The sequence below is a fragment of the Tupaia chinensis genome, unplaced genomic scaffold (genome assembly GCF_000334495.1).
Source record: "Tupaia chinensis unplaced genomic scaffold, TupChi_1.0 Scaffold000466_1, whole genome shotgun sequence".
NCBI lineage: Eukaryota > Metazoa > Chordata > Mammalia > Scandentia > Tupaiidae > Tupaia > Tupaia belangeri.
In genome coordinates, this window is record NW_006159975.1 from 1643699 (window position 1) to 1660098 (window position 16400).

At 34.2% G+C, this 16400-nt stretch overlaps 1 protein-coding gene across 1 annotated transcript in view; it reads left to right on the forward strand.

The window, feature by feature from the left end:
* Nucleotides 1-16400, forward strand: part of PCLO (piccolo presynaptic cytomatrix protein) — a 445966-nt gene that overhangs the window by 357937 nt on the left and 71629 nt on the right. Inside the window, exons 17-19 of the mRNA XM_006155762.3 lie at nucleotides 479-529; nucleotides 4173-4297; nucleotides 7000-7026. Coding sequence (XP_006155824.1) covers nucleotides 479-529; nucleotides 4173-4297; nucleotides 7000-7026 — 203 coding nt within the window. The remainder of the gene's footprint in view (nucleotides 1-478; nucleotides 530-4172; nucleotides 4298-6999; nucleotides 7027-16400) is intronic.

The following is a 16400-nucleotide window of genomic DNA, read 5'->3' on the forward strand; positions in this document are numbered from 1 at the left end:
GAGTCAGCATAAGTGCCTCTCTCTAGAAGAGTAGAGAGATGCTGAACACCTAATTAAAAAAAGTACAGAAGTACCTTTTATACTTTCCATCCTTCTAGGCAGTTCTTTAGAACTTGTGTAAGCACAGTAATCTTCTTCATTACTGTATAGATCTTTAAAACCTGTACATACTTAAGCACTTTCAGCCAATGGTGATTTTTTTTCTTAAGTAATTGAAAATACTGCTGGTATATAATTATAGCTTCAAAACAGGCTTGCCAAAATGAACATTAGATGTATATATCTATAAAAGTAAACATATTGAGACATTTAAATAGGTACCATTACTCTCAAGTAGCCAAATGAATGAAATATATTTTCCAGATTGTGTTCTCTGACCAGAGAGAGATTAATTTCAGAAGAAAGTTGAAATAATAAATTCTAAGAATGGTTTATCTATTAATATAACATATGTTTTTGGTTTTTTTTAATCTTGCAGCCTACTGATGCAACAAAAGTTGTGTCTCATCCAATTACGGGGGAAATTCAGGTATGAAAATTTTTTAAAAGTCATCACTATTTTATCTTTCCAGGCTATTTTTTTCACTAGTCTATTAAAATTGGAAATACATTGTTCAAATAATTCTCATTCTATACCACATACAGAAACGTAAAGTGAAAATGCAATTTTATAGGATGGTACATTAATACAAACGTATGTTTTATGAAGACTCATCATAGCTATGGAACACTATACTTTGAAATTTCACTTGAAACTTCAACAGTATCAATACATTTTGTGCCACAGTTATTTTATACTTGCAGTCTGTGTTTTAGACATAATAGATTTTTCTGGATATTGGAAGGCTCTTCATTAAGAGTTTCATGAACTGAATGCAGCCTTTCCCTTCTTTCAATCACTGATTGCTAAATAATGCTGAACAATTCTTATAAAGAAGTGTTTTTCATACCATGCATCATATCCGCATTGTAATTTATAAAATCGATTTAAAGGATTCTGACCAGGAGAATACAATAAAAATAGTATAGAATCATATACGTTTAAAGTTGTGGGTGTGTGTTTCTGTATTTAGATTATTATATTACCACATCCAATATATTTCTTTGGGTGGATCATGGGGGAAAAAATTTGAAAAACTATGCTTTGGGTGATTATAAAATGACATAGGGGCCAGCCAGTGGCATGGTCGTTTAGGTAGCTGGATCCCACATGGCCAACTGAGGGGTTTGAGTCCCCAGACAAAGAACTAGAAAAACATGCCAAGCGTGTGTGCATGCATGCCCAAAATCCCAAGAGAAGAATGGAGGGAAAGGACTGCATTGTGACCCTCCCCACAGGGGATGTTTTCTTAAATTTTCTCTGTATTTCTGTGTGTGTGTGTGTGTGTGTGTATGTGCCCTACAGCAAAAAAAAGGGGGGGGAGGATAAAATGTAGATAACAAATGTCATATGGAAAGAATTAACAAAATATATAATAAAAACTGAAAGTAGTAAGTTTGGGGCCAGCAGGTGGCATGGTGTTAAGGTGCTGGACATGGCTGACCACTGTTTGAATCCCTTGCTTTCTCACTTTCTCTCTCTCAGTCTAGTGAACATGTGCACCATGTATAAAATTTAGTAATAATAATAACAATAAATAAAATTAAATAATTCTTTCAAGAGAGATATTTTTGCTATATGAAATGTGTACTTGCCAAAGACACAGAAAGAGAGAGAGAGAAAGTAAGAAATCATCCCCCAGGGAGGATGTCCATGCCAGTCCTTTCTGTTTTTTTGGGGGGGGATTTTGGGCACACATGCACACACATACAATGTGTTTCAAGCCACTGGGTCCAGGACTTGAACTGTGGTTGACCATGTAGGAGTCCAGTGGCACAACCACTATGCCATTTACTAGCCCTTGAGTAAAAAATACCTGGCTTTTATGGCTTGACACAGGCATTCGAAGATTTACTTTCTTAAATGAAATATAACCAGATCAAAATTATGCTGTAAGTAGGATTTATTTTAATTATGAAATTTTACATTTTAAATTAAAGTTTGATTCATCTCAGTTATCTTGTTTTCACTAAAAAACATAGTATATCTGTCTTGTGTGAATATATTAAAAATAGTAGTTTTATTTATGAATATTTTTCCTTGAAATATTGTTCTTTTCCTTTCTGTGAGTTAATAAACACAAACCACATCAAACAGATTTTTATTCTTTTTATTTTCTAGAAGACCTCTCCACTTGGCAGAGAGAGAGAGAGAGAGAAAGTGAGAAAGCATCCCCATTGGGGAAAGGCTATGCCACAATCCTTCTCCTCTAATTTCTCCTCTATTTTGAGCATGCACTGCCAAGTCCAGGACTAAAATCATGCAGTGAGCCATATGGGATCCTATGCCTTAACCACCACACCACACAGTAGCTGGTCCAAGGTTTCCTATATGTGATGCCAAAAGAATCTTTCAACTGTGAAAGAGAAGAATTAATTAACTCAATTATTTTGAAATATGCAGCATTCTTATGGAGTTACTTGAACTGAAAATCTTTTATTATTCAGTGACAATGGTCCAATAGCAAATAAGCATCTATGAGGCATACCTTTCCTTTTTCCAATCTATAAAATTAAAGAGCAAGATTTTATTATACTGATCTCTTATTCTATTCTGAAGCAGGCACAAAAAGCAAAGCTATAGGTTTAACATCAGACAATGGAATGTGGGAAGAGATAAAATCTATGCATTTTCTTTTTATTTATTTCTTTACTTTATAGATTTGATCATCACTGTACATCACCACAGCTTGTAAAATGAATTTTTCCAGCATGAATATATTGCACCCCAATCCAGTTAAAGATATTATACATGTTATTATCAGCAGATAGTCCTCCATTTCCTTGTCCCTTAAATGTCTTGCCTCTCTATTTTGCCTCTCCTTGATTACCTTCCTCTCACCCTCCCCTACCTCCTACCCTTCTCCCACTATCTCCAGTATCCACAATCATTCCCAGGCATTCCCCATGCTTCTGTATCCTCTAATTTTTTGGTTTCTACCACAGTGTGGACAAGTGAGGACATACAATGCCTCTCATAGTCTGGCTTGCTTCACTCAGCAGTAAACCTTCTGTATTTGTTCATTTTCTATCAAATGTCAGTCTTTTTTTTATGACTGAGTAGTATTCCATAGTGTATATGTGCCACACTTTTATCAATACATTCATCTGTTCATGGACATTTGGGTTGGTTCTGTCTTAACAATTGTGAATAATACCACAAAAAACCTGGATGTGCAAGCATTTACCTGACTGATGTGCTCCTATCCTTTAGGTAGATATCTAGGAGTGGAATTGCTAGATCATACAGTAGTTCTATTTGTGGGTCTTTGAGGAACCTCTGTATTGTTCTCCACAGTGACTATACTAATTTACATTCTCACTAACAGTTTAGGAGAGTTTCCTTTACACCACAGCCTGGCCAAAACTTATCATTGTTTGTTTTTTTTTTTTTTATCTTGACCATTTTGACTGGGATTCAGTGGTATCTCATTGTGGTTTTGATTTACATCTCCCTTATGATAAAGAATATTGAGCATTTTTTTTAAACGCTTTTTGGCTGTTCGTATGTCTTCCTTAGAGAGATGTCTGTTCACCTCATTTGCTCATCTTTTTATTGGGTTGAACACGTTTTTTTGAGTAAGCCACTTGAGTCCTTAAATATTCTTCATTTCGGTCCTGATAGCTTGATCTTTAACCATTCTACCCACTGCTATTTATTTGGTGAAATGCAAATGATATTTTATAATAAATATCCTAATTCATTATTTTTTTAAAAATTCTGATAATTGTAATAATAAACATAAATAGCATTTATTATTTTTTAAGAATATAAATTTAGTTTAAAATACAGGTAGCATTCACTGTATGATTTTCTTTCTGAGTGAATTTTAGATAGGCCAGGGCTTTTCACCATGGAAAGAATGAACAGCATGTTTACTAGAAATTAAAATGTGCCTGGGAGCTTCCAATTAAATTAGACATTGACTAGTCTGTTCAGTTTCAAATAAGATAAAAATAAGGATTGATGCTTCTCATAGGTTTTTTTTTTTTTAACCACTGGTAACATATTGAATGATAGTGTATTACATGTTTTAAAAAAAATTTATTGAACACTTTGCTGTCCCCTAAAGCTTCAAATCAACTATGATCTTGGAAATCTCATAATACATATTCTCCAAGCAAGAAACCTTGTCCCTCGAGACAACAATGGTTATTCTGACCCTTTTGTTAAAGTGTACCTTCTTCCAGGGCGAGGGTAAGTAAAGAAACAATGTCTTCTAAGTATTTCACCCCATGGTTTAAAAAATTACAGTGTCTTCCAATTTCTAATTTCAAACTCTCATGTTAATTGAGTGTATTATCTTTTCCTTAGTTTTCTTCATATGTCTCATTTATAATTAATAGATAAGGTGGAGTTAAAGTTTGCAATTAAGCCTTAATGTGCTCTAAGATAGCAATAGTCATAATAAAAACAGCCTCCATGAGAACAAATTAGCATTTAGATTCTTAAAGCCACTCCTATGATGACCAAACTTAGTGTGTTCTAGTCCATTCTGTTAATAGTGAAAATATCTGTGTCAGGGTAATTTATAAAAACAGAGATTTATTCCATTTGGAGGCACAATATCAAGGGCTGTACCTGGTCAAAGTCTTCTTGCTGATAGATAATGACCAGTAGAAGATTGAGAGCAGAGTTTATGTCAGTCTGTCTCATTCCCTCTCCTTAAGAAGCCACCAGGACTCAATCATGCCTCACCACTTCTCAAAGGCCCCACCTTTCAAAACAATAATTGTATTAAGTTTCTACCCTTTCAACATTTTTATAATGGGTCTCTGAATTTTAACATGCTAATTTTAGGAAACACATTCAAACCATAGCAAATAGTAAAATCATTTAAGAATTAGTGTTAGACTTAAAGAATTAGCTTTGTTCCCAAATTTATTTGAGAAACTAATGTTCAAGGATTCATAAATTAACTTATTTTCATAAAATATATGTATTATTTAGTGTTAAATATTCAATAAATGGCTTATTGATATATTTTTGCTTACAAACAAATGTCCAAATCAATGTTGTAAAAAGAATAAAAAAGAATAAAATGAAAAAAAAGTTGACTGAAATAAATAAATGAACTAAATGTATTTGAACTCTTGTATGATATATAAATTGTTGACCTAAAGCAAATGCTCTTTGGAGACACTTAATTTTTATGTAATAAGTACAAATTGCTTCATTCTGTTATATAAATCAGTACTCAAAAATGGTTTCAGAAAAGTTTTTTGGACTCTACAAATCATACATTACATGAACAATGGAAATTTGCTTAATTACCATGATGGAACCATAAGTAATCAAATGCAGATATAGTAAAAGGAACTGATCTGGTAATTTAAAGATCAGGCTTAACTTCTCATTAACTTTTCTTTTAATTTGATGAGTGAAATTTGAATGCTGTTCTACTTGGAGAGGTTTGTTTGTGTAGGACTGTATAATGATCCCCGATACACCCATCACTTAGCTTCCGTTCTCACTTCATATTTCATTCTTACTCCCATACACTCTCTCTATCCAGATTATTTTGAAATAAATCTCCGCTAGTATAACTTTCTCCTGAAATATTTAATATGCATTTCCAAAATGTAAAGACTCATATTAAAATAATCACAATATCATATGTAATCATAATTTTAAATTTCCAAATAATTCATTTCACCAGTTGCAAAATGTTTTCCTAGTGTATTTGATGACCTAACTGGTATGTATAGAACATGCTACCCATCAAGAGCAGCAAATATTTTCTGATGGCAGTTGGTTTGTTGGAACAGGGTCCCAGTTAGAACATTTGAATCGGTAACTTGTTTATTATATAACCATGAGCAGATCAACAATTTATTTGAAATTCAGTTTCTTAGCCACTATTGAGAGTCACCAATAGGTAGAAAAACAATTTTCAATTTGTCAGGGGAACCAAATTAGATAACACTCAGAAAATAATTTGAAAATTGCCAGGTGCTATGTCAAATTTAGTATACAGATTTTAATTTATACTTCCCAATAATTTTACTTACAAACTTAGAATTGTTGATATGGCTTCTCCAATTTTAATTTGTTACACATTTTGAAAAGCTCTGAATAACTTTATATGGAAATTACCTACTACAGACATAGTCCAGAAAAGGAGAGCTTTATTTATTTATTTTAAGTTAATTAATTCATTTCTTTAGGTAAAAAATAGTTGTAACTTTAATTTGTCTACATTTTAAAGAGAATATAACAAAAACAACAACAAACCAATAAATTCATTCTGCCTTTGACTTGGGTCATTTAGACCTTCAGTGTTAGTTAATGAATATTTTATGAGACAAGCAAAATCACCACCTTTGGGTTGTGTCTAATTAACATTTGTTAATGAATAAATGTAAATAAAGTACCATCATGTATTTTCTATATGCTCTAATAATATCTTTGAGTATTAATTTTATATGGAAATACCTTCTTTTTTATTACATGATATGTTTCAAACATATCAGAGTGTTGTAATGTTGAATAACTAGAAAAGACAGTGGATGACATGAATACGTCGCTACATTCTGGGAGGAGTTATAGGGAATGTTGCAAACTATAATAAAATGGAGAGAATTTGTTAAACAAAATATTTCTGCTGAATGGGATTGGCTCAAACGCAACAATATGCTTTCCTATTTTATATGTTCTTTCACATAATTACTCCTAATTATTACAGTGGCTAAGGCCTTGAGATTTTTATGCATGTGACATATGATTTTTCCACTGTAGTTTTAAGATTATTTTCTGCTTATGTCATTTATATGTTATGGTATAGCTCCTCTAGTTATTATTTGCATATTTTCTTCCTTATTTCTATTCCTAACTTTTTTCTTCCTGTCTTTCCTACTTTCCTGTTGTATCCTTCACTCTCGCTCTCGGAATCAATACAGTCAAGTCATGGTTGTCCAGAATGCAAGGTAGAGTTGGTTCTTTTACAGTGTCAAGTTATGCTATTATATCTAGAATTATATTTTTGCACTTTAATGCCATCAACTTGGACTGTAATGTCTACATTTCTACATTTAATAGCTATTGAATTAGGCTTAGAGTAAATTATTCTGACCACAGTTTTCAATAGAAGATGTAATGTGTGTACAATCGAACACCAAAAAATAGAAAATATTAAAAACAGAAAAGACGAATATGAAATTAGACATCACCCAATTTTTTATTTGTAATTTCCCCACTTACCTCATCTAGTATCTCATCTGACAATTATGGCTTAAATTTTACTGGGTGTTCTATTATAAATAAAAGCATCTCAAGCCACTTCACTCAAGGAATTAACCAATGTTCTGAATGTCCAGTAGTTGGTCTATAGCTCATGTTAAAGACAATAGATATCTTGTCTTTTTTCCTTGCTTGAATCTGGTCAAAGAAAAATGAACCAGCCAATTAAGTGAGCAAATCTTAGCAAGATTTAAATCAGGCAATTGTCCCTGGACTTCCGGACAGCTCCAGCTACCCTCATGATCAACTCAGTATTTAAGTACCTGAAAAGAGAAATGAAAGAGAAGGAATGAGATAGAAAAACAATTGGATTGGTTACAGGTGGACTGTACGCTCCATAAACGGCCCAAAAGGTGGGCTTTCTGTGATTGACTGAAGTGTGGCTAGTGTGATTGGCTATAACTTAGCAACTAGCTCAGGAAAAGAGCCTATCCAGAGGAATCCGAGTGTGGAAGTACAATGGCCGTTTTAGGCCACAATACTTTAACAAATGTGACAATGAAACATTGCCATTCCTTTATACCATCTGCACCACAAAATTATTGCTATGCAATACAGGATGCATAATCTGCTTACTTTAATGACAAGAGAGTAAGAACATCCTCCTTTGTTTCTAACAGTAAAAAACAATTTTCTGAAATAGCTCATAATATAGCTCATAAAGTGTTGCATCATTATATTATCAACTAAGGTTACTGCTTAATACACAGCTAAAAGCAATCTTTTGCATATCTCTTATTGCATTACAAATTAAATGTGCTATTTAGTGGGGAGGGTGAATCATGTACCATCTGTAGCAATAGTAATGAAGATTTTAATCCCCCACCCAAGATTATAAATGGTACAATGCTTGTTTTTGTCTGTGACCTTAAAATTTTACATCTTTATTAATCCTGACAAGCTGTTGCCCCAGAGAGGCTGTTTATGATTTTTAAAAGCATAAATATTTAAATATAGTTGTCCCTCTGTGTCCAAAAGGGGTTGGCTCCAGGACTCTCCTTTGAATATCAAAATCCACTGATGTTCAAGTTCCTTATACATTTATTTCCATATAAATTATGCAGTCCTTCCTCCCTTAAGTAACCATCTCTAGATTAAATGAAGTATCTAATGCAACATAAACTTCATGTAAATAGTTTTGTTACACCATATTGTTTTTTATTTGTATTGTTTTTATTGCTGTAGTCTTTTTATATGTGTATATGTGTGTGTGTGTATATATATATATATATACATATTTAACCTAAGCTTGGTTGAATTTGTGAATGCAGAATTGTGGCTATAGCGGACCAACTATATTCCAAGGAATAGGATAAGTCACCACAATGTTTCTGAGACCTGGAAATGTTTTTCTTTTTTTCAGTCGTAGAATTATAGCAAACAAGCAAAATTTGACACTGTGGCAGGTTTCTTGGTGTGGCTCCTCTTCTCCTCAGAGGCAAATTCAGGTCTCCTAGGCCATTGTGCAAAATTAGTTCTGTTTCAAAGAGACAGTGTCACTTTTAGAATAGACATTTATTGATGTGCTAGCACTTTTCCAATTAAGTATTCTTCTATCCTTTGGGAATATACCAAGAAGTGGGATTGCTGGATCATATGGTAGTTCTGCTTGTAGATTTTTGAGGAATCTCCAAATTATTCTCATGTGTGTTCCACAGTGACTGGACCAATTTACATTCCCATAGGCAGTGTAAGAGAGTTCCCCTGCCAGCACTTACTGTTTTTTTTTTTTTTTAATTTTTTTTATTTTTTAATCTTAGTCATTCTGAGTGGGGTTAGGTGGTATCTCATTGTTTTGATCTGCATTTCCCCTACAATGAGGGATGTTGAGCATTTTTTCATATGCCTTTTAGCTATTCATATGTCATCTTTAGAGAGCGGTTTCTCAACTCATTCTCCCGTCTTTTAATAGGATTAATCATCTTTTCTTCAGAACAGCTGCTTGAGTTCCTTGTGAATTCTGGTTGTTAAGTCCCTTATCTGACACACATTTTACAAAAATATTTTCCCATTCTGAGGGCTGTCCATTCACACTAATTACTGTGTCTTTTGCCAGGCAGAAACTTCTTAGTCTGATTAATCCCACTCATCTATTTTGGGGATTATCTACTGTGCTTTGGGGGTCTTATTTAAGAAGCCTATGCTCCCTACTCTAATGTCTCCCACAGTTTCCCCAGTGTTTTCCAGGAGCAGTTTAATAGTTTGAGGTCTTAGATTTAGATCTTTGATCCACCTTGACTTGATTTTTGACAGAGGTGAGAGGTAGGAGTTCAGATTCATCTTTCTGCAAGTGGAAATCCAGTAGTTTTGTTCTGTTACAAGGGGAAAAAAAATGAATAGACATTTATCAATCACATTATTCAGAATCTCTTTGTCTTCTTGCTAAAGAAACTAGGGTAAATTTATTGGAATAATAGATATTGTTTGTATTAAGTTCAAAGAGAGTATATTTTATAAATGTGAACTATGGTTGAAAGAGTCTAGAATGTTTCAGATTGGTATTTAGAACTTCTAGAAGTCACTTTAATATCATTTATCTAGAAGTCACTTTCATCATATCTTTGAGAATTATTAGTATGAGAGAATTATGACAAGATGTTGACACTGTGGAAATTGATGAGTGAAGTCCTTAAGAACTTGGGTTTGAATTTCAGTCCTGTCTCTTAGAAGTTGTAGGATAGCTCTAAAACTATTTCCTCTTTTGCTAAACAGGAATAAGAATAGCCTCCTTCCCAGGCTTTTTATGAAATGCAAGAAGTGATGCAGCAAAAGTGATAAGCACAATGTCTGACACATAATACACTTTGAAAAATGGGAGTTGATTTTATTAGTGTTAGTGATATATGTAATGGGTTTTATGCAGCCAATGATTTAATTTTCTTGTCTCAGAATGCTTGGGCTACTGAATTATACCAAATTATTTAAATACTATGTATAAAACCAAGGAACTTTTCTTGGTTAAAACAAAATGTAATATATCTTTCATTCTTAAAACTGAGAAAATGAAAGACCTGTTAATTGATTAAAGTTATGCTGGTCCAGTTTTCTTGTCTCTTTCTATTTCCTCTTCCCACTGTTTGATCAATATATTCCTAAGCTCTGAAGGTCCAAATATTAGGCAAGAAGAGGTGAGAAAATGACAAGGAAGGAGTCCACAGAGTCCATGAATTCAATATTGGTCCCAGATAAGAAGCGCAAATGACTATAGCTGAAGGGTTTTATACTGGTCACCTTTAATCAGACCATTGGGAAAAGTACAAATTTTTTCTCAGTATGAAAACTTGACTATGATGGTAACTTGTTTTAGCTGTTATTATATATCAGGAGCCCAACACCCAGCTGAACTTTCTCTAAACGTCTTTGTTAATATAGCAAACTATTTCCTTTGAGATCTATGTAAGGCAAGTACAGGTATTGTATATATTTAGAGTGATGGCCAAAACTTATTTTATTTCATTAAATAAAATAAGATGGTAAATGTAGATTTAGATTGATGAAAATATAGATTTTTAAAGGAAAACAGTTAAGTGCAAGCATGTTTTAAGGAGCCAGTCAACGAATATTTATTCAGCATAGACTATGTGCCAGACACTAAGCCACGTGCTAGGGTTAGCACTAACAGCACAGTCACAGTCTTTGTCAGAAAACACACAGAAAAACTAAATGACAGGACTAAACCCATTACTGCACCAGAAAACAGAGCTTACAAAATGGGACAGCCTCTGTACTAAGGGAAACAACTTCCAAGGAGCACATTTGGAAAAAACATACACAGACGTGCACACATATACGTTCATGAAAAAGCAAGTGAGATAAAATAAATGAATACCTTTGATGTTTTAGGTAATTCCATGAAAGTAAATATACAGAGATCATCATATTTCATTCTTTATTCAGCTTTCCTTTTGAAATTAAAAATAGAAACATGGAAAACTTTCTTTGGATGGCTTAGAGTAGAATAATTGGATTACATATATTTTCTTCACACTGCCTTAAAAGCATATCTACCTATGACAAAATAGCTAACAAAAACAAATTAAAGAAGAAAGAAATGAATAACACTTCAAATGGGTAAACTTTTCTTTTTTTTTGGGGGGGGGTGTCCAAGTACCATGTTTCGTCTTCATGAACTGACATTTTATTATCTCTTAATAAATCTTTGATTATTAGATATGGCATAACTTTCCTAAAGTAAAACCATTAATGTAATCGGTCCATGAGTAAGTATGGTGTGTTTACTAAAGAAGGAAAAAAGAGAATAAACTCCACTTTTATTCTCTTAAATGTGTGCATACATTTAAGAATCTCCCCACTTGCCCACCCACCTTCAACTTGCAAATCTTTAGATTTGATAGGACTATGAGAAGCGTGGAGGATTTTCAACTGTATAAAGTAGCCAAGCAACTTTTCTTGGTTATAACAAAATGCAATATATCTTTTATTCTTAAAACTGAGAAAATGAAAAAACTGTTAACTGATTAAAGTTATGCTGCTCCAGTTTTCTTGTCTCTATTTTCTCTTCTCACTGTTTGATCAATATACTCCTAAGCTCTGAGGGTCCCAATATTAGGCAAGAAGAGGTGAGAAAATGACAAGGAAGGAGTCCATGGAGTCCATGAATTCAATATTTGTCCCAGATAAGGAGATACGCAAATGAATATAGCTGAAAAGTTTTTTGTTTTTGTTTTTGTTTTTTTGGAGAGGTTTTTGCTATAGGGCTCGTGCGCTTGTCAGAAAGACAGAGACAGACAGAAAGTGAGAACTCACCCCCCAGGGGGGGATGACCACACTGCAGTCCCTTCTCCGCCATTCTCCTATTGGGATCTTGAGCATGCTCGCACTTGCACCCGGCATGAGTTTAAGCCGCCGGGTCTGGGACTCGAACTGCAGTTGACTACGTGGGAGTCCAGCAACATAGCCATTACGCCAACTAGTGGTCCCGCTGAAAGGTTTTATCCATTGGGATTATGCACAAACAGGTCAGAACTTGGTAGTTAAGGACCAGCCCAGTAGGCTAGTGATTAAGGGAGCCAAATCCTATATGGCTGACTGCTATTTGAATCCCAGCTGGCAACTTGAAGACCCTGGTGCATGTGTTTTCATGCCCAAATACCCCACAGGATGGAGAAGTAGAGGAAAAAGGATCACCGTGTGACCATGACCCATTTGGGTGTGCACTTTCTCCTTCTCCCTGTGTCTCATGACACTCTGGCAATGAAAAAAACAATTTCCTGTCCTTTTTGTAAATACTCAGGAGTTGAATTGCTAGGTCATATGGAACTTGGTAGCCATAAAACAAGAGTTAATAAAGGAAGAGCTTGGTGTCGCCAACTCTATGTCAGGAAATTCAAGTCAAAAAAAATTTTTTTTAAATCTGCAGAGGATTTCATTGATGTTACACAGGCTTTTCAGGGCCAGTACAGGAAGCCAAAGGCAAGGTGTGTTTACCTCCATCAATCTTAATAGCTGTTGATGCCTTGGGTCTGTATAAAATTGGAAAACCAAATTTATAAGATTAAGATACTCTTGAGAGAAGCAGCTTCATTTTTGCCTGATTAATTTAGGTTATTTCTGAATGTACATGGTCAAAATACATATAATAATTCTTCCTACACATATAAAACATATTTTATGTAATAAAATGCATATTTAAGTTGGGGTGGAGAACTTTAGATTATAAAGAAGACAAACTAGACACCTCAGTGAGTGAAGTCTGAAATCAAGAAAACTTTGGATCAGAAAAGTCATGACAGGGACCAGCAGTTAGCGTAATGGCTATGTCGCTGGACTGCCACGTAGTCGACTGCAGTTCGAGTCCCGGACCCGGTGGCTTAAACTCACGCCAGGCGCGTGTGCATGCGTGCCCAAGATCCCAAGAGGAGAATGGAGGAGAAGGGATTGCGGCATGGCCATTCCCCCTAGGAGGTGATTTCTCGCTTTCTGTCTCTCTGTCTCTCTCTCTGTCTGTCTGGCGAGCAAATGCGCCCTAAAGCAAAAGACTCTCAAAAAAAAAAAAAAAAAAAAGGAAATTCATGATGTATTTTTCTGTTTTTCTATGCAAAAATGCATCATGGCTGTTTTGATGACCCAATGGATTATAGTCACATTTTATGATGGGCAAAATCAATTGAGCTTATATAACATAGGATTAAAGCAAAGAATCAGATTTCTGGTTTGAAACCTGCTACTACAAGATAGTAACTATACAACCATACCAGTCGGTCTTTAGCTTTTCTTACCTATAAGATGAAATAAAAATTAATATGTGCTTTGGGGTCATCAGGTGGCATGATAGTTAAGGCTCTGGATTCCTACATGGCTGACTGTGGTTTGAGTTCCATACCCAGTGGCTTGAAAATCACTCTAGGTGTGGGTGTGTACATGCCAAAATCCTGAGAGATGAATGAAAGAGAAGTGATTGCCTCCTGGCCATTCCCCTGGGGGGTGATTTCTCACTTTCCTTTTTCTCTGCTTCTCTCCAATGAATATCTATGTGATATTGCAAAAAACTAACTAAATAAATAAAACTTGCCTCAAAGGGTCATTCTGGGGATTAAATGAGTTGATACAGGAAAAGTGCTTACAACTCCACTTAGGAAAAAGTAAGAATTTAATAAAATGTTAGTTATTATCTTAATGTGCTTAATTTATAAAGTGACTTTTCATGCATGAATCAAATATATAATTGGATGTCAATACAATTAAGAGTTTTACACTTGCCCATCATGATACAAATGCATAGTTATAAAAGAGTTGCCATTCAATGTTTGTATAAGTGGCAAAATGTCTAAATGGAGATATAAAATTTTTTAAAAATTATTCCTCTTTATGGATTAAAAAAAGATAGTGACTGATAAATTTTTTTTTGGGGGGGGGAGGTTTTCGCTATAGGTCACATGTGCTCGCCAGACAGACAGAGAGAGAAAGAGAGACAGAAAGCGAGAAATCACCCCTCAGGGGGGATGGTCATGCCGCAGTCCCTTCTCCTCCATTCTCCTCTCGGGATCTTGGGCACACACGCATACGCGCCCGGCGTGTTTTGAGCCACTGGGTCCGGGACACGAATCGTGGTCGACTACATGGAAGTCCAGCAACATAGCCATTACGCTAACTGCTGGTTCCCATGACTGATAAATATTTTGAAGGCATTTCAATATTGTGGACAATTTTAGTATATTGTCATGTACAGAATTTAAGTGAAAGTACATGGATTTGCGTTTGACATTAATTCCCATATTACTGAAAAATGTAGCATTCAATTTTTTAGAACTGAGTGGGAAAAAAAAAACAGTATTTCTTTTGTTCACTATATCCTTATAGTATTCTCAATATAGTTTTCCCATGAACTTACCACTTTGATAACTAAGTTCAAAACAAATAGAAATTTTAAAACTCATACTACCTTGTGTTTTTTTTTCTAAGTGTACCCGGCTAGAGAAATAGTCATTGTTCTACAGTAGTAACTAAAGTTTGTTATTTCCTTAAAAGTAATCACTTTTCACCCTATAGCATCATCATCAAAAATATAAAATACAAAGGGATAGAGCTTACAAAAGCTTTTAAATTTTTTGTTATGTTTTTAAACTTATGAAAGTTACAGAAAATGCCCTACCAAATACCTGTGTGTTTGCTATCCAGTTTTACAAATGTAAGCATTTTGCTATATTTGCTTCAGTCTTTTTAATAAAATACTCAAGATCCCTGAAGTTTCCTGAAAGCACTGTCCACTAAACTGAGTTTTCTAAATATAATTTCCATGTTTTCTTAGTAGATTAATATATTTTTGTTCATAGACATATATATAAAATAAATAATTTATAGTAGTATTTCACATGATTTTACTTTGTATCGTACCGTATTATATTCTGCAAATTTGGATGTTTATTTCACTCATCATAATAGTTTGTTATTTCACTGGATGACTATATCATAATAATATAATTCATTCTCTTATTGATTTACTATTTAATTAATGTTGCAATAAATGTTCTTTAACAAATTTCTTGTGCACAGGTGGGAGAATTTTTCTAGAATAGAAAGGAAATAATAGAGTAGAATATTCTGAATGTTCGGATATGTAAACTTAAAATTCTACATATTGACAAATGTATCTTAAAAAGAAGTGCAAACTTTCTGTCCACAGTCTGTAAGAAGTCCTATATCTTTAAATCATTTTCTATACATTTCTGCAAAATAATTTGCAATTTATCTTGAATAACAAAATTTTCAAATTTTGCTTTTATGTTTGCACACTCAAATGGATGATTGGAAATGAAAAGAGTGTTACTTATTTCATAAGTTGGATTTAGCTCACTTGTAAGGTGTTATGAGACATAAGACCAGCGATTTCCAATTAGGGCTATACATTAGATTTTCCAGGGTGCTTTAAAAAAATCTTAATGTGCAAGGCCCACTCCAGACTAATTATATCAGATTCTAGTTGTAATCTATGGTTTTAATACAAAGAGTAGCCACACTAACTAGGGGTGTGCAGGAGAGGGGATGAGGGTATTTCTTGCCCCAAGTCCAAGCCCGGGAACACAGGTCCTAAAGCAATCCCACTATACAGTCAATATTAGTGATCAAACTGAAGTTTGATTCTCAATAGCTTTATCTAGAATGCATAGGTTAATTAATGACTGAAGAACAATACTCTGTATTCCAGGACATGGCAATGCTTGATACCAGGAATTGAGCAAGAGTTAGTCTCATTATAGTTTGGAATACAACTATGGGTTACAAGAGCTAGGATCTAGTCTGTTCAGGGAAAAGCAAGCTGTAAAGTACAAACAACCCATCATAACCCCTAAATTGGTTGGTTTTCAGGACTTTGGTGTCCACCAAATATAGAAGTATGATTTAGGATATAAGACACAAACCTATGCAAAAAAATTTAGAAAAAGGCAGTGAGGGGTAGAGAAAGTCTTTGTCTATGGAGGCGCCATTTGCTAATAGCAGACACGGTAATCTAATTCTGGTGCTAGTTAAAGATGTTCAGCCAGACTTAATTAGGATTGGTTTTGGTAATAAGTTATTTTAAGCTCCTAACTTGCTCAGCAGG